Raw genomic sequence first — 18,818 nt, forward strand, 5'->3', positions numbered from 1 at the left:
GCTGTTGTACTAGGCTCGATACAGTAGTCCTGTCGAGTGCTGATTGCGGGACATATTGCGAGTGCAGCAGGGCAGCACGAAGTGCCGCGTATTATTATGGAGGGCGCACGAGAGATGTCGAGGCAGGCAGGCAGGTGCGCTTCTTGACCCCTCGGCCGATCGGCCGCCAGTATTTATTGCTCCGTTCGTCTGTAAGCTATAGGGAGTTTTTTATCGGGAAACAATTGAGACCGTGTTCACTTACCACATTTGCATGCACTCCTCCGTCGACACGGATGCTCGTTTCGCGATACGGTATTTACTTTGATGCAAGGGTGCCTTACTACCTACTGTAAACTCCCGGCGAATGGGTGGATTTTGGTGCTGGATACAGGTGCGGTGGGGGTAAACCAGCTACGTGTAGGGATCAAGGGGGCTGTCACTGGCGCACGAAGTTTGCAGGGTGCTGGTGCAAGCTTCAAGTTTCAGGGCATCATGAAAAGATTCGAGCGAATCTTTGGGGTGCACTGGAGGGCTGTAAAGTGGCCAGTAATCATGGTGAGCGCCGTGGCCAACATCGAAAGTAAATGATAATGCGGCAGGTTCCGCTGTCGACCGACCGGTGCTGTCAGCTCCAGTAAAGACCCCGAGTCCAAAGCTTTGGTGCCGCTTGCCCACCACGTCTGAGAATTAACTGACCCAGAACTCACACGGCCCAGTGAGTATCCATGAGGAAATACCTGTGGCTCACGATATGCAAGCTAGAACCCGCCCGCTCTAACAATGCCACGAGCCTCCGGCCCCCACTATCCATACATGTAGGCATCTCGATGAGTTCTGTCGAACACTTGGTCGCTAGCCCCTGGAAGTCCACCCGCATCTGCCTTTGATGACCAGCACCAAAATCCACCCATTCGCCGGGAGTTTACAGTAGGTAGTAAGGCACCCTTGCATCAAAGTAAATACCGTATCGCGAAACGAGCATCCGTGTCGACGGAGGAGTGCATGCAAATGTGGTAAGTGAACACGGTCTCAATTGTTTCCCGATAAAAAACTCCCTATAGCTTACAGACGAACGGAGCAATAAATACTGGCGGCCGATCGGCCGAGGGGTCAAGAAGCGCACCTGCCTGCCTGCCTCGACATCTCTCGTGCGCCCTCCATAATAATACGCGGCACTTCGTGCTGCCCTGCTGCACTCGCAATATGTCCCGCAATCAGCACTCGACAGGACTACTGTATCGAGCCTAGTACAACAGCACCTTCGCTCTCGGGCCGCTCGAGAAGAAACCGCCACACGCGCTCGAGGCCGATGAGGGGGCCTCCGTCTCCAGCGTCTTCGCCTCCGCCGCGGCCTCCAGCTGCGAGAACGCGCGCGCGTCCAACGTGGCCCGCACGTCGCGGCAGATGAGCGCGATGTCCTCCAGCGGGAACGCGTGCTCCTCCGCCAGGATGCGCGCGCGCTCCATCGGGTCCAGCCACAGCTCGTTGCGGCGCCGTCGACTGCGGCCCGTGGTCAGCAGCGGCGCCGTCTCCGCCAGCAGCATCTCCGCGTCCGAGTCCACGCTCTCGCACTCGCTGTCGCTGGCCTCGGCGTCGTCTTCCTCGGCCGGCAGCATCGAGTACGAGTGGCGGGTGGGGCGCCCCACCAGGCCCACGGGCGGGCCCCCGCTCTCCGGCACCGTGCTGGCGTTGTAGCCCACGCGGAACTCCAGCACGCTCACGGTGCCCCAGCGCACGCACTTCTTCTCCCTGAGCGCCGCCTGCTCCATGCTCTGCTCGACGGTCTCCATTCTGTTGTCGCTTTGTCTCCAGTCCCTGTCTCGCCTGTGGATCTCCGGGGCTTCTTTCTCTGGCGCTTCCGCGCTCCGAGGCGCTCGCTCGCTGTTGTTTATCTACGCGGCGGCGGGGCCCAGGCGCTGCTCTGCTCTGCTGTGCGTGAGAGGTGAATACGGGAGTGGTGCCTTCCTTCCTCCCTGCCCGCCTGCTGCAGCGATTGCGCCCGGCCTGCGTTGCCGAGCGTAGAGCGTCGAGTCAGTACAGGCGGTGCAGAGCCGCGGCGCCCACAGTTGCGGCATCTACCGCCAGCTGGTTGCAGAGGCCACGCGCCGCCGTTCGGTGGTGCCTCCGTCCAGTCGGTGGCGCCACCGCCGCAGCGCATGTGCAGGTTTCCAGCAGGTGCTCGGAGCCTCCGACACTGCTCCTGCTCCGGCAGTCCGTAAAACAGGAACTCGAGCGCGAGGGCGCTGCATGCGTCCGTACCTGCCTTTCCTCGCACGAGTGAGCGCGTTTATTGCTAGTCTTGTAGGCGACGCCCATGTGTGTGCGGCATGCGGTAGTACTCAGTCGATTGCAAGTCGATATCCCCACACCACCGTATTTGACTGCAGCCATCTACGCGACGAACTATCCTTCTGCGCGCGCACGCTGATTTCTCCGCCCAGTTACAGGCAACAAGCAACAGCATGTAAACTATCCCCGCCAGGAATCCCCCCAGCAAATGACGTTGCTCGCGCCCAACGGTGCTGAAAGCTCATCCTCGCGCCATTTGCGTTATGTGGCAGCAGATCAAGCAGAGTGTGGACCACACACAGTGGGAGACCGACGCGGCGCGTGTCGATGCCGACGCATGTGGCAGCAGCCATCGCCAGGATGTCGACCAGCTGAGTGCGGCTGACTCGAGGGTCAGGCATAGGGGCCCTAGTCGAGGGCTGGACTCCAACCTGGAGCCGCCGTACATGTACAGTATTGAGCTCGTCGCCGGCGATAATCGGACGAGCAGGAGACTCGCCGCCGGTCTTGCACGCGCTGTGGCGAAGAATCCAGGCCGGTCGGCTCTCCATGTGTGCACAGTACGACAATTCAAGTGCACCTAGCCAGTCGAAAACGAGCGAGCAAGCCCCAGACCGGGCCAGACTCTGGCAGACCCACGGCAGATCTGCGAAAGCTCGCCTCGAGGACGCCAGGAGCGTAAACGGCGGCCTGTGGCTTATGATGCCAAGCAATAAAGAAAGCTGCAGCTTCAAGGACCGCCAATTGCGGTCCTCGAGCTCGGGACCCTCGACTTTGGGGATCGAGCTGCCGATCTCGCGGCGAGCTGCCGTCGATCTGAGAATACTACGGACGTTACCCGTGGCCGGGAAGCACGTGCTGTCAGACGGATCCAGCGAGACCGTCTTGCCTAGAGTGCTGAGGGCAAAGGCAAATGGGGTGCGTTTTTGATTAAAAAAAACTTTTAGACAGCAATTTACTGTAGCATTGCTAAGTTTGCAGCAGCAATAAAGCAGTGCACATTGCCAGCAACCTTATAACGCACCCACGCCAGCCACTGCGCGCCAAGCAGCGCTGCTACATGATCGCGCGACGACGTGAGCGCCGCCGCATCTGCCGGGTTAACGAGCGCCACACCGCGTGTTTATTCGCGCCCGTTTGACAGGCGCGGGCCGTGGCGACGTTGGTCTTAGTGTGCATGCTCGCTATTGCCTCGCTGCTGCCTTTGCCTCAGCACAGCCTTGGCACAGCGCAGCGACTCGCTCAACTTGCAGTGCTGCACGCACCGACTGGTTAAGATTTTCGGTTGAAGGTGGGCGTATCTTTGGCGGTACTCGCCACCGACTGCACACTCTTCGGTCCCAGCAGGTCCACTGCTGTCAACCAGCTGACTCGGGCGAAGATCGGCGCGTCTGCAGACTCTGCATGACGTGCGCGCGAGTGGACATCGGCAGGCCATCGCTGGTCCCACCTACTGCTGCCACAGGCCAACGGTGTGGTTTCTTCTGGTCAACGCAACCAAGTGCAAGTTGCAGTGCCGCCGTGGCGCTGCCAGTGGCAGTCCTCGTGCATTCGATTTGAGCCGCTTGGTGCCGACTCGCCTCCCAGAGCAAAGTAAACCAGCCAGAGAAGGCTCACCAGTTCTCAAAAGTAAGCAAAGTACGTGGCACTGCCCACCACAAAGCGCTTACCGTCGCCAGCGATACTGTAGAAGGCTTCCAACAGCAGCAGCAGAGCCAGCGAGAGGCTGGAGTGTTTCTTTTGTGATGACCAGCTTCTCGCAACGTGCTTCGCGCAGATACAGAACTAGCGGCTGGCCTCGCGTCAATCTCTCTAGGTGAAGCTGGGTTTCGGTGCGTAACGTCGTTGAACTGTACAGTGTACCGTATAAGGGTTAATACATTTTACCTGTAAAACGTGGGTGTCCACATGCGATGACCGTTTCCGTTAACACGAACGATCTTGCCACACTTCGGGTGAATATGAATAAGTTACTGTACATGTACGTACACGCAGTTGACGGCGCAAGATCGGCTGCGTCGCACGGAACGGCACGTTCGGCTCGACGCTAAGTATCGTGGTGGTGGATACATCGGCAAGGCCCAAAACAATATTTGTGCTGTCTTCTCTTACTACTACTACTACTACTAGTAGTAGTAGGAAACAGTTTAGTACATTATGCAGCAGATACCACCGCCGCTCTCCGACAATGCACTCATTTTAACTTTTGAAGTTGCCCAACTTCGTACTGCAAGTAGAAGGAATGGTAACGCTGGCATTCTAGCAGTATCAAGTGAGTCGCTTGGACTCGAAATCTCTCAGTTTGACGTGCATCAGCACATGCCAGAAAAACGGAATAAATATGAACTATTTCGCAAAATCTCCGGCTGAACTTAGTGATACGCATATATAATACAATAGTTCGCTAAATGTTAGTGCGGTCACTCGAAATTATTCAAGCCTGGAGCCCAGTCGGCATATTCTAGTCGTTTGTGTTGAATTCGTTATCATGATAAACCTGGGGTTTGATAGCGTCGCGCATGCTGTCGACCTCCAGAAGAAGTAAATGGTCACACAACTGATGGACAAATTCTTTCAAATTATATATGTTTAGGAGGCTGGATGTGTTTTCACAATCCTTACTAGCCTACGGCATGAGGCGGAGCTGTGATTTGTTCCGAGACAGATATTTATTCGTATAGACTCTTGTAGTGTGCCCTACATCCACTATTTCAGATAATACACAAATCTATAGAAAATATACCTGGACTTGGTTTAAAGTAGAACTTTTGCAAAACTGAGCATCATCCGCTAAGACAGACTTTTTGCGACTGTTAACTAAAGAGAACAAAAGAACCTCGAATTGGGCATTAGCTGTCTTCACAATCGACGGAAGAGTTGAATTAAGACACTGAGTTCCTTTCTCTGACCGTAATGAATAACTTATTGGCATGAAACTCTAGCTGAAAAGTAAAGGCTATGTACGATGAGAGTTATACTTGCATGACCTCAGTTATACTTGCATGAGTGTTTGCCACAACTCCGGTACGTGATCGAACCGGGGAAGCGCTTTTAAACAGAAGAATACTGCTTTATAGAATTGTCAAAGCCTGCCATGCTTTGATCAAACTTAGTTTGCGGGTGACTATATGTAAGTGCTGGACTCTCAATTTTGTATGGCTCAGGGACAAACCGCAGTAGCTTTCGAGTCCGCCGCAACACTATATGTGAGTTTACTACGTAAATATACACATTTGCTGTCGTGTTCTACCGTACCAAGCCTAAAACCCTGGTCGCCTTCTTAGAAGATTTTTTGGTAACGCATCTTTTGGTTATGTGGCTTTTGCCTGTGTGAGCACTTACGGTGCACAGGCATTGAGCGGAGCCTGACCTGCGCGCAGGTCCGTGATAATTCGGATTGCTGTATGCTATCACAAACTGCTCGTACGAACTCAGTTCTGTGCTTTGCAACGTTTACTGCATGAATTGGTCGATTAAACTCACTCCGCAAGCTGCCTTACTGTTCGCGGCAGCTCAATATTGCTTACCGATATTGCCTTCCAATACGTCAAGCCGCGCTTCGACGTGAGAGGGCGACGTGTACATGAACTCGTCGTCGTAGATATCATAGTTTAAACAGCTCAGGATAACGTCTTCAGTAAACCTGTTGAGACACTGGGCAAACAGAAAGATAAGCTCCCTAAAATCCCGGTATCCATACCGAAAGTCTTCTTTACTCGGCGTGTGCTGGGGAATAAGCTCATGTAACCAGTCAGTGGCGTACAGACGAATCTATTAAGGCAAGTTGCCACTTTAGTAGAATTTTCGATGGCAACTTTTAGCCAACCGCCCCTGCTTGTAATATTGACCGCAAGGTACTGAGTGAGGTATGAAATTGTAGCTCAAGATTTCAGCAATCAGAGACGATACCAGATAACTAAATCCATGCAATATTCAGCACATTTAACGCAAGCTACTAAGCCATCTCGAATTCGAGGTTGTGCCAGTTTAGTAGAGATTTTATCAGGGAGTTTGTATTGAAATACCAGCTGTTTGCTCACTTGCACCTTGAATAATTATATTATCAACCAATCATGGAAGCTATACGCGAAGTACTGTCTGTTCATAGGTCGACGTGACACTCTACTAAACTGCTCACTCTCTACTAAAGTGGCAACTTGCCTTAGCAGCAATTCACGAAGCATTCGTGGACAGCATTATCGATGGCCTTGGATGTCCCCGGAGCGGTGTACGTGTAGCCACTTGATCGCCTTCATGTGACCGTGCTTTCCGGCGGAATCCATGGCTTCCGTTGTACATGTACAGACTTCACTTCTGTTGGCTTGAGCCATTGAATCACTTCAAGATGTCCATTACCAGCACTCCCGTCCATTATGCTTTGACAGTGCACCCCTCTCTGCGATTGGTGTGAAGCCATGAAACCACCTCTAAACGACCATTTGAAACCCCACCCATCGCTTCTTTAGTGCACTTCTGGTCAAAACAGCGTCCAGCTATATCAACACCTCTAAATGACCACTAACCGCTGAACGAGAGCTTTGGGCAGGCTGGGATAGCTAAGAATCATTGGATGAGGTAAACTCTGGACTGCGGTATAGTGCATTTGTGTCTTATTCGACGAGGCGGTGCATTTAAAAAAATAAGAAGTTAAGTAGTTGGCGTGTCCTCGAAACCGTTTGAATTAGTACGTCCGTAGGACAAGCTAAACAATCAAACGTTTTGTCGCATTGCAGTGGAAAGAACGACGCGTCGATTACGGAGTTTTGTTTGATGGACAATCCCTCGTACTAGTTGTCTGGCTGCACCAGCTCCATATCATCGATCATCACTATAGACACGACAAAGAGGTTGTACATGCAAGTACGTTTTTTAATTCATAAAAACTTGGGCACAACGACCCGTATTCGGGTCTCCTTGTTATATATTGTCACTATCAGTTGATTTTACGCTCGATCCATGATAGCAGTCTTACAGCACAAATTTTGATCTAGCACAGAATTCGAGTCAAGAAACACGATTAGTTAATTCTAACTACGGGCATCTACTGCGCCTGCTTCGCAGCCGCAGCATCTGCCCGGTAACGCGTCTATATGATAACTACCGGGGCAGCCTAAACAGCAGCACTAAAACTATCAGTCACGTACGGGGCCGAAGTACCATGACGCAGGGCGCCTCCGCAGCGGGGGTACCCTCACTGCCATGCGCGCTACACACACCAACTCACACTACACATTTAAATAGATACATGTACGACAATTATAGTTGTTCCGGTTGCAAGATTCGAGATGGATGGAGAACGGGTCATCCCATAGCATCAACGCAGATATTCAGTTTATTTCAGTTGGCAGGCTTCGGCTACCGGCTTCAGTTTACCGGAGCCAGCTACCGCGGACGCCGAATTAACCTGGGTTGCTGCTATCCCAGAATAATACTTCGTATAGAAGTACATTGCATCAGTATGGAGAGCTTGAATTTGGCCATTGTAGAAATGTTCTCCTGGTATGTTTTTTTATATTGGAAAAGGTTATTGAGTTACTTGCACGAGCAAACTTCTTCTGGTATGTTAAACTGGTTCGTTTTTTTTGTTTCTTTCTGGCGCAACCATGAGGTCAATAGGAATCTTCCATCTATTATACATACGTGGGAAATGAATAGGCAGCCAGTCCACAGAGTTTTGCGGGCTGCGCCGAGCAGAGCAGAGCAGCTCCATAATTGCTGTCTCTCCCATGGCTATGGAGATACTGCATCGCCACAATGTTCAATTCCTCCGCTGCAATCAGTAAGAAATCAGTCATTATTAGCCCTCTCCTCCGTCGACCATATCGTCATTAATGGGATGGATTTCTGTTCGAGCCAGTATACCACCGTCCATCATTCTCTATCCAACTCCCGACGCTGATATGGAGGGGGACACGAGATTCAAGCACCACCAAGTGTCACGAACCCGAGGTCGCTGGTTCGCTGGATGCCTTCTCTCATAAGAAATCCTTGGCAAAGTTTGTACGGGTTGGCCAAGCTGAACGTGCCGACACGAAAGGGCCCTTTAGTTCGATCGTGCTGTCTACTGCAACCACATCGCAACGCCGGAATGCCCATTCTCAACAGCCAACTTTACACTCGTATCCCCTCCCCCAGCGAATCACGTTGTCAGCTCCATGCGAAATATAATACTTCGTGCCCGAATCCTTTTCGTTTCTTGCAAGCCGAAGTCATCATTGCACCACCTTCACATCACCACGTTCCGCTGAGACGTGAAGTGCGTCCTACACCGTTTGACGGAGTCCCCTGGTCTCATATCGCACTACTTTACAAGCTTGGAAGTCGCTTGAAGCTGAACCGGTTAGAACCCGAGCTTTGATGCATTTCAGCCGACTGTTGCTTTATTAGTTGAGCAGCATCCTGCTATCCACCTACCTAGCCCTATCTGCAGTGCTGCGCCCTCATGCTCTGCGGCACTGCGTCTCGCTCGTCCTGCTCTTCTTCGTGTAGTCGACAGTTTTTGCTTCATTCATAAAACGGTGTAAGTCTCAATCAAGGGTGCACCAGCTGCTGGTGCATCTGAGCCTGCAGCGCCTGCTGCTGTTGTAGTTGCTGCGCGGCGATCTCTTGTGCGTGCTTGGCGCAGTGGCCGTTCTTCTGAGCCCACTTGGTACACTGCGGGTATTCGCAGCGCTTGCCACCGCCGTGACCACGGCAGAAACCACCAGACTGGCAGCTCTTGGTGCATCCCTCGAACTTGCACCGCACGCCACCGCCGTGCTGCTTGCACAGTCCCCGTGATTGCGCCGTCTTCGGGCATCCTTCCACGTTGCAAGGCTTGCCACCACCGTGGGCAATGCACAAGTGGCCAGTCTGTGCGCTCTTCATACATCCCTCGACCTTGCATCGTCGGCCGCCGCCGTGCAGCTTGCACATGCCCTTGACTCGAGCCGCGTGGTTGCAGCCCAGCGCTGAGCACAGCTGTACACCGTTCGCGTCCACCTTGACAGGCTTGCCGTTCTGTGTCGATATCCGCATCTGCTGCTGCGGGTGTCCGCCTCGCATCTGCTGCTGCTTCTGCGGGAGCAAGGCAGCTCCCGGCTGCATGAGCATGCTGGGGAACTGCGGCATGGGCTGGTTGGCGCCGACGTACCCGGGCGCGGACATCATGAGGCCGTTCTGCTGTTGCTGCTGCAGCAGTGCGTTCTGATAAAGCTGGTTGTACTGCTGCTGCTGCTTCTGCTGCTGCTCCTGGCGCAGCAATTGCTGCTGCAAAATCTGTTGCTGCTGTTGCTGGTAGGCCAGACTCTGCTGCTGCTGGTTCATCACGTCCATCGTGGGCAGCGTGCCGGGGGTCGTGTTGTATCCCTGGTGCTGCTGGTTGTCGAGCGACTGTCCGTAGCTCTGGAAGCCTGGCATTTGCGGTGCCCCCGGGCCCATCTCGTTGTAAATTGACCGGGACGGGTTCAGCAGCGTCTGCGTGTCCACAAAGCCCGCCGACTGTGACTGCATCGGCGGCACAGCAGGCGCCGGCGCGCTGGTCGTCGGCGCAGCATTTGGCGCCGAGGAGTTGCCATTGGATCCGTGATAATCCAGCAGATTATCCAGATTATCCACCTGCACGACGTCATCGCCTCCGTAATCCTCGTTATCAATCGCCGACACGTCCGTCTCAATGGACTCGAGCGTGCGCGCCAAGTGCTGGAAGCGGAAGCTGTCCTGGCTCGTCATGGGCTTCTGGATGGCCTGGTTGGACGTGGCGTTGAGCATGGCCTGGATGATCTCGAAGCTCGTGGTGCGCGTGCCCATACCGCCCTGTCCGTTGCTCTGCTGCGTGGGCGGGTTGGGCGTCATGAAGCTGCGCATGAGCTGCAGACTCGACAGCCTCTGCAGCGTGCCGGCCTCGCAGTCCTTGTACACCTGCGTGAGCGGCTCGGGCGTGTTGCTCGCGAAGGAGTTATCGATGAAGCTCAGCAGGTGGCGCAAGCTCTCCTTCTTCTCCGTCATGGTGAAGTCGTTGCTGCTCAGCAGCTTCTTGAGCGACGGCTTCGCGTCCGCCGCCGTCTTGGCGTTCTCCGAGTTGACCAGGAAGCTGCCGCCCGCGCTCTGCGAGCTCGTGGGGGCGCGCGGCTGCTGGTCCAGCAGACAGGCCAGCACGTCCTGGATGCTGGCCTCGCGGTGCAGCGGCTGGCGGAAGGCGGCGTCGCTCAGGTCGGGCGTGCGCGCCAGCTCCGTCTTGACCATGGCCAGGTCCCCGCCGGAGAGCGACACGGGCGCGTTGTGCTCGGCGGCGGCCGTCAGGCGCGCCTTCATCTGCGTCCAGTTCTGCAGCTGCGCCGGCGAGAAGAGCGTCGTGTCAACGCAGTCCATCATGCTGCGCAGCAGCTCCGGGTTCACGCCGGGCAGCTCCTGCGGCGTGGAGGCGGCGGCGGAGGAGGGCGCCGGCGGGGGCACCGACGTCGGGTTGGGGCCGGCCGGGTGCGCCATGGCTGGGGCGACGGATGAGAGTGATTGTTTGGGCGCGGCGCGGTTCTCGTTGTGGAGGAGGGTGATGATTGTGGTCCCCCCAGACGGAAAAGCTGTTCTTTGGCTTTGGTGTGGCACACCAATGAACGTGACCCACACCAAAGCCGGCATGTCGCAGAGGGTTGAACTTGGATTTTGGCCCCAAACCAGAGCTGCACAAGATGTGCATGACGAAGGCTTTTTTGCTGGCAGTCGCTCCACTTTGCTCGTCGTTTTACTCTTATCGTGTTGTTGACTCAAGTGCGACTCGCATACCCTCAAGAATCATGAGGTGTGCGGGTTGCACCTCGAGACCGCGAAAACCCCACTGCATGCATTAGGAAGACCGGCCCATGGAGACGCGTGTAGACTGCAAGCACTACAAGTTGCAGTTGCTTGATATTATACTGGCGTTGCAGCTGGGCGAGGTGGTCTTGCTGGCATGCTTGACGTCCTTGTACGAAGACAGTCAGCGGAGAGGACGAATCGTTCGGTTGGTCGTCAGTAGCAATAGCTATGCAAATATTATAATAATAGTCGCAATACTATTGCACCTACCGGTACATGTATTATTACCTACAGATTGTTACCGAAGTTTGACCAGAAACAAAGCTGCAACAAAGCCACTAGACTGAAGTACTGTCATATTCGCGTATCGGTTTCGACGACGACTTCAACAGCTCCTTTTGGAAATGGACACCAATTACAAGGCTCTTCGGCTCGGCTATGCTCGGTCGAGTCCGAGCGAGGCCTCTTTGTATAGGGTGGCGAACGGAGGGTGCTTTCGCTCTCGAACTTCGAGTCGACAAGGCCGCAAGCACTGACATCGCGATGGTGCGCCACCTGTTGCTGAAGACGGAAGTACAGGCCGCTGCGGCACTGGGCACTGAGGGAAACTAGGGAGGAGAAGTTTTGATTTTGAAGGCTGATAAAATTCAATAAACAAGGTTATCGTAATAGATCTTCGTCCAGCTATTCAAAGATATTGTGCCTTTCGGTCATATTGCCGAGTCCTACGTAGGACTTTGGAGGTCAGTTAATCTGAGGTTGGTGGTCCCTAAATCTGAGATGCAAATCTCGGACGAGTCCGATGAGTGGTCTCCTCCGTTCAATAGGCTCCGGTTGGAGTCCAAGTTAAGCAATCTTTGTTTGGGGAAGCAGCAATGCCGGAACCCGCGAAGGCGAATGACGAAGACTGGAGTGTTTAACGTATCGACTGCATCGTGTTTTCATAGGTTTATTCTGCGTTTGACATACACCGTATTAAAGTCAGCTCGTATGAAAGTCTTGCCACAAGACTTGGCAGGAGTCCTTCGTAGGACCTCAAACCCCGAATGCCGTGAAAATGGGCGACATTCGGGCTTTCGGCTGTTTGGAGGACCTGCGCAAGTGCTTCCATCGGACTAGCAATTCTTGGTCCTAATTCCCTATCCGATAACCTAGCCCCATCTTAGTAGGTAAGTAGCTGTTTGACACGTCCGATTTGCCAAAACAACTGAAAAGCACAATAAAAAACAACTGAAAAGCACAATAACTAAAGATTGTAGCAGAAAGTGCCCGAAATATCAAGATAAAGAGGTTACGGAAGGCCCGCGCACATGTCACAGATTTCGCGCGTCAGAAGGAATCCTGGTCCAGGATATTCATCGAACGACCACCATGGGGTCTGGTAGTGCAAATATTAATAGCTGAGCTGGCCAAGCTGCCAAGCTGCCAGCATCATTGCTGTCGCTACCATGCGAAAGGTGTACGTCAAAGTGTTGCTGCTTGGCTGTCTTCAACTTTGACTTCAACTTGGCCAGCGAATCGGATTCGAGTGTAGCCACCTCTCACCCCACACACCGAAAAAAGTATCTGCAATTTGTCGCAGCGGGATCCTTCACAACGCTTGCTAGTGCCGCCAGTGCCACCAGTGGCGGAGCACCAAAACACCGCTATTCATGGCGGGGAGCATACAAGTACTAAAGGGTTGAGGGGCTATTCTGGGTCTGCCCAGTTAAGTTGCTTTCATGACAATGCGTGCCCTTTGCAGATTGATACGATGGACTGACTGGAGCGCCTTCAGCGGATGCTGCTGCCGAGTGCCAGCTTGCACCCTCATGCTGGCACATTTGATGTGGAAGAACTGCGTGACCTTGTATTCAGAGGGATTCCAGAGACCGACACCTCGCCTCGAGGAACAGCCACTATCTCGAGTAAAACTGGCACAGATGCGGCGTCAGACCTCCTCCGACCACTAGCTTGGCGGGTGTTACTTGGAGTGGTCAAAGGAGACCCGAACGGATGGCCGGATCAGCTGCGGTGCCGCCGAGAAGAATATCAAAAGTGGAAGCGCGACTTGGTAGGCGGCACTTCCTCTCAGCGGGGGAGGGACCGCTCGGACTGAGACTGAGCACCGCAGTGACATCTTCCTCATGAAAGAAATCGAAAAGGTACATTGGTCCTCGCTGTGTGTGCCGTATAAAAAGTTTAGCTGAATGGGTATTTCTTAGCAGGACGTGTCTCGGACACGCAGCGAGCTGCCACTCTTCTCGGGCGGGGGTATCGCTCAGCAGCAGATGCTCTACATCCTGTTCGTCTTCGCCAAATTGAACCCGGACATCGGGTACGTTCAGGGTATGAACGAGATCCTCGCGCCGATTATCTACGTCTGCAGCTCCAATCCGGCTATCATTTGGGCATCAGAGGTGGAGGCCGACGCCTATCACCTCTTCGCAACAGTCATGGCGTCACTCCAAGTGCTCTACGCCCGAACTCCGGAGAACCCGCTCAGCGGTGCAGACCTGCAGATGGCGCGCCTCGCAAAGCTACTGCGGCAACACGACGCCGCTTTGTGGCAGCACCTCGTACGTAGGGCATTATTTAAGATAAGTCTCTTGAGGCTGCGAACCATGCTAAACTCTGTGATGTATACCGTGCAGAACTTCGTGGGGCTCACACCGGACCTGTACAGCTTCCAGTGGTACATGACTCTTCTGGCCCGTGAGTTCTCCATGCCGGACACACTTCGCGTCTGGGACACACTCCTCGCCGACCCGAAGCGCTTCAGCTTCTTGCACTACGTCAACTGCGCTCTCGTTCGCTCGCAGCGCGCTTTCCTACTCCTGCACGGCTTCACCACGGGCCTCAAGAAGCTTCAAAATCTGCAATCCTCCGACAACAACCTCAATATCTCCGAGCCGCTCCTCTCCGCCGAGGAAATGCGCCGACATGATCGAAACCTGGACCAAGCCGCTGCTGCTAAAGTGTAGCCATTTCAATGTATCCATCCTTCGATATCTAATAAATACCTTCCATAATGAATAATACTGATCATACAAAAACCTAGTCAAGCAAGCGACAAATCCACTGGTAGAGTTCCTAGGACTCGCCTAATGCCCCGCGGCCGCAGTCGCAGTCGCAGTCGCAGCGCATCCCCTCTTCGCCATCGCCGCCGTCACCGCAGTGGCAGTCGCAGTCGGAGCCGCAGTCCTCGCCGCTCAGAGCTCCGGAAGCAGCGTCGATACCAGCCCAGAAGCCGCAGCAGACGGCGCCGGCAGCACGACATGCCCAAAAAGAAGGACCGAATCCCCGACAACTGGGTCGATGTGGCCAAAATGGGTACATTAGTGGGCTCCTCGCGGTTCGTGCCGCTCCGCGTGCCTCTGAACGCCAAGTATCTGCCCCAGTTTGAGCGCATGAGCGAGGAAATTTGGGCGCCCAGCGACTTTCTGGAGGCCCAGGAGGCCCAAAATCTCGACGTCAAGATGATCATCGACCTGACCAACACGTTCAAGTACTACAATGGCTACGAGGAGTTCCAGGACTCCGGCGTGCACTACGTCAAGCTCCGCATCGAAGGCTTCAACGGCCCACCCGCTGCCAAAGATGTGGCCAAGTTCATGGAAATCGTGGACGAGTTTGTGGCAAAAGAACCGGAAGGGGCCATCGCGGTGCATTGCACCCACGGCCTCAACAGGACGGGCTACCTCATTGTCAACTACCTGGTGGAGAGGCTGGCCCACACGGTCACGCAAGCACTGGAAGCTTTCAAGGCTGCGAGACCGCCCGGACTGATCAAGCACATGTACGTCGAGGAGCTGTACCAGAGGCTGGGGAAAGAGGAGGAAGAAGTTCAGCTACCGGAACTCCCCGACTGGGCGAGTGCCAAGTACAGTAAGAGGGCGAAGGAGGGGAAACGCGGCAGTCGTGGCGATCGAGGTAGGCGCGACGGACGTGGCAGGCGTGACAATCGTGGACATCGGGATAGTGTTGAAGGTGGAGAGCACGGAGAAGGTGAGGGAGAGCGTGAGGGGAATGGTAGACGTGGCCATCACGGCAGGCGGGGTCGACATGGTAGGCGTGGCCACCGTGAACATCGTGGCAGTGCTGACGGTGGCGAGGGCGGTGAAGGTGAAGAAGGTGAAGGTGAGCGTGAGCGTGAGCGTGAGCTTGAGGGCCGTGATAGGCGCGACAATCACGGCAGGCGGGACGGAAACGACAAGTGTGATCGTGAACATGGTGGCAGTATTGACGGTGGTGAGCATGGTGGGCGTGGCAATGGTGAGAGAGATGAAACGCGTGGCACCCACTTGAGGTTTGAGGCTGAATGTGAGAAGGATAAAACGCACGGCACCCACTTGAGGTTTGAAGCTGAGGTAAATTAGCTGTGGACTAAGTCCACTGGACTTGGGGGGTGGAATTACGGCAGCTGCTGCAGTCGGGTGTTGAGTGCGTCCTGGATGATATCGCGTCGCTTCTTGACGAGAGCCTCGCGCGTTTTCAACAGTTGCTGGAGTTCACGAGTGAGCACGATGGACTGTCGCGACAAGTGAAGAGCGGTGAGGAGATAGACGAGAGAGTCATGTAGGAGATCAATACAGCGTCACCCCAGCAGATCCGGCTCACCTTACCTTTGTGTGTGTTAGCTTTACGCAGACACGGATTCGCGCTGGCTGGTCGCGTGGCTTTTTCTCGAGAATCTGCTGGCGGAGCGTCAGCGGCATCACGTGCCAATTGCTGTGTTCTCTTTGGTCCAAGAGTGAGCGCAGCGGGATGATGACTTCACCTGCTACGTCTTCGCGTTTGGTGTCCACCACCTGAACGCAGAGCTCTTTTTGAGTCGATGGGACTGCAACTATTCGGCAACGGAAGTCCCACACGGGGTTGCGGTCAGCGATTCGCATTTCCGTCTTGAACACCTCTGTGCTGTCGAGTACCGAAGCTGACCGCAAGAAAACCCGTACGAAAGGATCGATCTACAAGGTGGTGACAAAGTGTATGATTATAATACTTGCTGGCAAGTCGAAGCAGTGATCATCACATACCATGTCGCCAATTCGCGGGTCACGATACGGCAGATTTTCGGCTTGTTCAACGAAAACATCCACTGTGGCAAGACTCGTCCCGCTGGAATCTCTTGAGACGCCATTGACCGTGTCGAAATGCTCATTGCTCGCTGTTGCCAGTAATTGGTCGCAAAGTTCCTACGGGTTTCAACGTGGAATTGTTAGAGTTGACTGCATGGACTGGGGTTTCGAGAGATTTACCTTTATAGAATGCTGGCAAGAGGTATATCGCGCTTCGAGCTCTTCTGACAGCTGATCAGGCGGTGGCCGGAGTGATGTTGGTGGGACGTTCAACGCCATGAGAAGCTGGGATCTGGTACGTGTTATCTTCTTTTTGGCAGTCTTTCTCTTCTGTTTCTTTGTCGCCTCTCGCGGCCGCTGAGGGTCTGAGTCAAACCAGTGCCGCGAACAGAACGACAGGACGTTCAGGATGACTGGTTCGGGGATGAATTGGGGCCGTTCACTCTCGCGCAGTCTATCGACGGCGTCTTGGATTTCCAGTAGCAGAGCTCGACGCTCAGCGTCGTATTTCAGATCTGCAACCTCCATCGACGAAAGTCGCCGCATCAGCGTCGGCTCGAAGCTGCTCCCGCGAATGTCCTGATCATAGCGAACTTTGGCCTCAACGCACTTGCGCTGGAGCTCCTGCTTCAGCTGAATCAGCTCCCTGCGTGTGACTACCTTCTCAGTCTCGTACGCGTCCCGTTGACGTTTGCTGATCAGAGCGTACGCGAGGGAAACTCGTCGAAATCCTGCAGGGAAGAGTGCTGCATTCTCAGCTGACCAGATGTGGCACGCGCGTTCGATGATCTCCCGGTTCGCAGCGTCTTTCATGCAGTCGAAGACCGTCTCGCCTTGCACGTCTTCCACGTGAATCTGGGCGCCTTTCGACAAGTGTTGGAGTTAGAGGTGCAGTCTCATTGACTACAGTGTGTTCACCTTACCGTATCGAAGAAGCTCCTTGAGAACTGGAGGCTTCGCGCGACTGGCAGCTTCCATAAGTGCTGTCCGGCCAGTCTTCACATGTACATGGTTGACGCTCGCCCCGCTGAAAAGCAATCGTCGAACGACCTCCAGATGATCACTTTGGCAAGCTGCTAGCAGCGGAGTCAGCCCCATGGCCTTTTGTGACGATCAAGAAGCGAAGTCAAGAGCGGTTCTGCTTCGGGGAGCTCGCATACAAACAAGTCCACGTACACTCTCGGCGTCGGCACTGAAGCCAATGCCAAGCAGCTTCTCAACTCGGTCCAAGTTACCTCGCATTGCCGCCTCGCGGATGGTCTGCACGTTCTCTTTCTAACGGAAGCAGAGCAACGCGTGGAAGATGAGTGCGGCCGATCACCAAAGTATCGTGAACGCCCATGCCCACCCACCTTTTTGCCGTCGGACAAGTCTTGCAAAAGCTGCTGGTTGTCATTCTTCAACTTTTCCTGTCGCTCCTGCCGGGTTCGCGTTTTGTCCTCCATCAAGTTTCTCTCGAAGCGGCGCATGGCACGCGCGATCTTCCTGCGATGGCGGAGCGTCAGCTCCCTCCTTTCCTCCTCGCACTTCTTCTTGAAGACCAAGCTCTCTTCACGCCGCTTTTGGCGGTCTTTCAAGCTCAAGTGGGCTATTGGATCGGGGCCTGGATCGTGCGTTGGCTCGGGGTCGACATCAGGACGTTTGCCACCGTCATCTGCTGGAGTCTCGGCGGGATCCCGAGCCGCCAAAAGCAGCGGCTTCTTCCAGGACGACAGACCCGTCCGCAGGTTGCAGTAGTAGGCTAGGCCGCTTACCGCGTCCCAGCATTTGAGGTAGGCGCTGTTGGCGAGCTCCACCGCCTCTCGGCGTGCACGGCGCGCTCTATACAGCGTCTGAAGACGGACGGCAAGCTGCTCAGTCACCTCGGTCACGTCGGGCATCGCCTCAATCGAGTTAGGTACTGCAAAATTAGGATCTAATTCCCCGAGTGAGTTCAAAGATCATGATCTATTTGTGCATCCATCTCTTATGGTGCTCAAATCTACCGACGCGCTCCGTTCTCCTCTCTTCTTTCACCTCCAGACCTGGCCGGTCATGGCCAGCACCTCCTGGGCGATGTCGTGGTACATCTGCGCGTACTTGAGAGGAGACGGGAACTTGTGGCCTTCCTCGTGCTCGAAGCGGACTCTTCTGGTGGCCGTGAAGCTGCGCAGGAGCTTCTCCGACTTGGGGGCCAGCGGGTCCGCCCGCCCGATGACGTGCACGGATGGAACGTCGATGGCTCCGTCCGCGGACGTCTTGGCTGCGTCCAGGAGCTCCTGCGTCTCGGGATTGCGCGGGTAGAATCCCCCTACCAGCACGCAGACCTTCCAGGGCACGTGGCCGTACGAGGACTGGTAGTGCGCCGTTAACAAGGTAGCTGCAGCCGCCCCCTGGGAGAAGCCCAGCACGGCGTCCACGGCGCCCAGAGCCTGGACTTGCCCCACGAGGTAGTCTAGCGAGTGCTCGAAGCCCTCGTAGCGGTAGGCCTCTCCGCCCTCGCGCTTGAGGGCGTCCCACCACTGGTAGAACGGGCCGCTTTGGCCGTAGAAGGAGCGCACCAGCTCAGGTGCGGGGCCCGACGCAGCCCACGGCGCGTCGACGCACACGAGCTCAGCCTTGGGCCCAAAGGCCTGACGTAGTGCCGACGTCTGGCGCTGCAGGATGCTACCGCTGGTGCGCCAGCCATGAAGACACAGCACGCGGATGAGCCTGGTCATTCTTCCTCAAAAAGAG

The 18,818-nt window shown here is 54.9% G+C and overlaps 9 protein-coding genes across 9 annotated transcripts in view; 3 read left to right on the plus strand and 6 right to left on the minus strand.

Annotated features, from left to right (window-relative positions):
• PHYSODRAFT_360249 (hypothetical protein) overlaps nt 1-570 on the plus strand; it is a gene marked incomplete at its 3' end in the record, with an annotated part of 1,132 nt that extends 562 nt beyond the window's left edge. Inside the window, exon 2 of the mRNA XM_009526796.1 lies at nt 314-570. Within this exon, the coding sequence (XP_009525091.1) occupies nt 314-570 (257 nt within the window). The remainder of the gene's footprint in view (nt 1-313) is intronic.
• A 764-nt stretch (nt 571-1,334) lies between these two features.
• PHYSODRAFT_372189 (hypothetical protein) lies at nt 1,335-1,727 on the minus strand (the record flags this gene model as incomplete). Its single annotated transcript, XM_009526797.1, has 1 exon — nt 1,335-1,727. A coding segment is annotated over one exon (393 nt), but the record flags the coding sequence as incomplete, so codon positions are not given.
• Nucleotides 1,728-2,423: 696 nt separating this feature from the next.
• PHYSODRAFT_299709 (hypothetical protein) lies at nt 2,424-4,469 on the minus strand (the record flags this gene model as incomplete). Its single annotated transcript, XM_009526798.1, has 7 exons — nt 2,424-3,229; nt 3,296-3,363; nt 3,537-3,671; nt 3,942-4,121; nt 4,159-4,220; nt 4,261-4,391; nt 4,442-4,469. 7 exons carry the CDS (start codon nt 4,467-4,469, stop codon nt 2,424-2,426), a joined length of 1,410 nt encoding a protein of 469 aa, XP_009525093.1.
• A 4,161-nt stretch (nt 4,470-8,630) lies between these two features.
• PHYSODRAFT_354458 (hypothetical protein) lies at nt 8,631-9,366 on the minus strand (the record flags this gene model as incomplete). Its single annotated transcript, XM_009526799.1, has 1 exon — nt 8,631-9,366. The coding sequence occupies one exon, from the start codon at nt 9,361-9,363 to the stop codon at nt 8,803-8,805; it is 561 nt and encodes a 186-aa protein (XP_009525094.1). The 3' UTR covers nt 8,631-8,802.
• A 350-nt stretch (nt 9,367-9,716) lies between these two features.
• On the minus strand, nt 9,717-10,563 carry PHYSODRAFT_492651 (hypothetical protein; the record flags this gene model as incomplete). The annotated part of the gene is made up of 2 exons (XM_009526800.1): nt 9,717-9,867; nt 9,932-10,563. 2 exons carry the CDS (start codon nt 10,561-10,563, stop codon nt 9,717-9,719), a joined length of 783 nt encoding a protein of 260 aa, XP_009525095.1.
• Nucleotides 10,564-13,322: 2,759 nt separating this feature from the next.
• Nucleotides 13,323-13,913, plus strand: PHYSODRAFT_392357 (hypothetical protein; the record flags this gene model as incomplete). The annotated part of the gene is made up of 2 exons (XM_009526801.1): nt 13,323-13,601; nt 13,677-13,913. Coding segments are annotated over 2 exons (516 nt in total), but the record flags the coding sequence as incomplete, so codon positions are not given.
• A 219-nt stretch (nt 13,914-14,132) lies between these two features.
• PHYSODRAFT_542970 (hypothetical protein) lies at nt 14,133-14,873 on the plus strand (the record flags this gene model as incomplete). Its single annotated transcript, XM_009526802.1, has 1 exon — nt 14,133-14,873. A coding segment is annotated over exon 1 (573 nt), but the record flags the coding sequence as incomplete, so codon positions are not given.
• Nucleotides 14,874-15,222: 349 nt separating this feature from the next.
• PHYSODRAFT_558000 (hypothetical protein) lies at nt 15,223-17,983 on the minus strand (the record flags this gene model as incomplete). Its single annotated transcript, XM_009526803.1, has 8 exons — nt 15,223-15,553; nt 15,648-15,992; nt 16,062-16,220; nt 16,284-16,966; nt 17,027-17,204; nt 17,280-17,378; nt 17,456-17,691; nt 17,752-17,983. 8 exons carry the CDS (start codon nt 17,981-17,983, stop codon nt 15,437-15,439), a joined length of 2,049 nt encoding a protein of 682 aa, XP_009525098.1. The 3' UTR covers nt 15,223-15,436.
• Nucleotides 17,984-18,115: 132 nt separating this feature from the next.
• Nucleotides 18,116-18,815, minus strand: PHYSODRAFT_350911 (hypothetical protein; the record flags this gene model as incomplete). The annotated part of the gene is made up of 1 exon (XM_009526804.1): nt 18,116-18,815. Exon 1 carries the CDS (start codon nt 18,800-18,802, stop codon nt 18,116-18,118), a length of 687 nt encoding a protein of 228 aa, XP_009525099.1. The 5' UTR covers nt 18,803-18,815.
• Nucleotides 18,816-18,818: the final 3 nt, after the last annotated feature.

The sequence above is a fragment of the Phytophthora sojae genome (genome assembly GCF_000149755.1).
Source record: "Phytophthora sojae unplaced genomic scaffold PHYSOscaffold_3, whole genome shotgun sequence".
Lineage (NCBI taxonomy): Eukaryota > Oomycota > Peronosporomycetes > Peronosporales > Peronosporaceae > Phytophthora > Phytophthora sojae.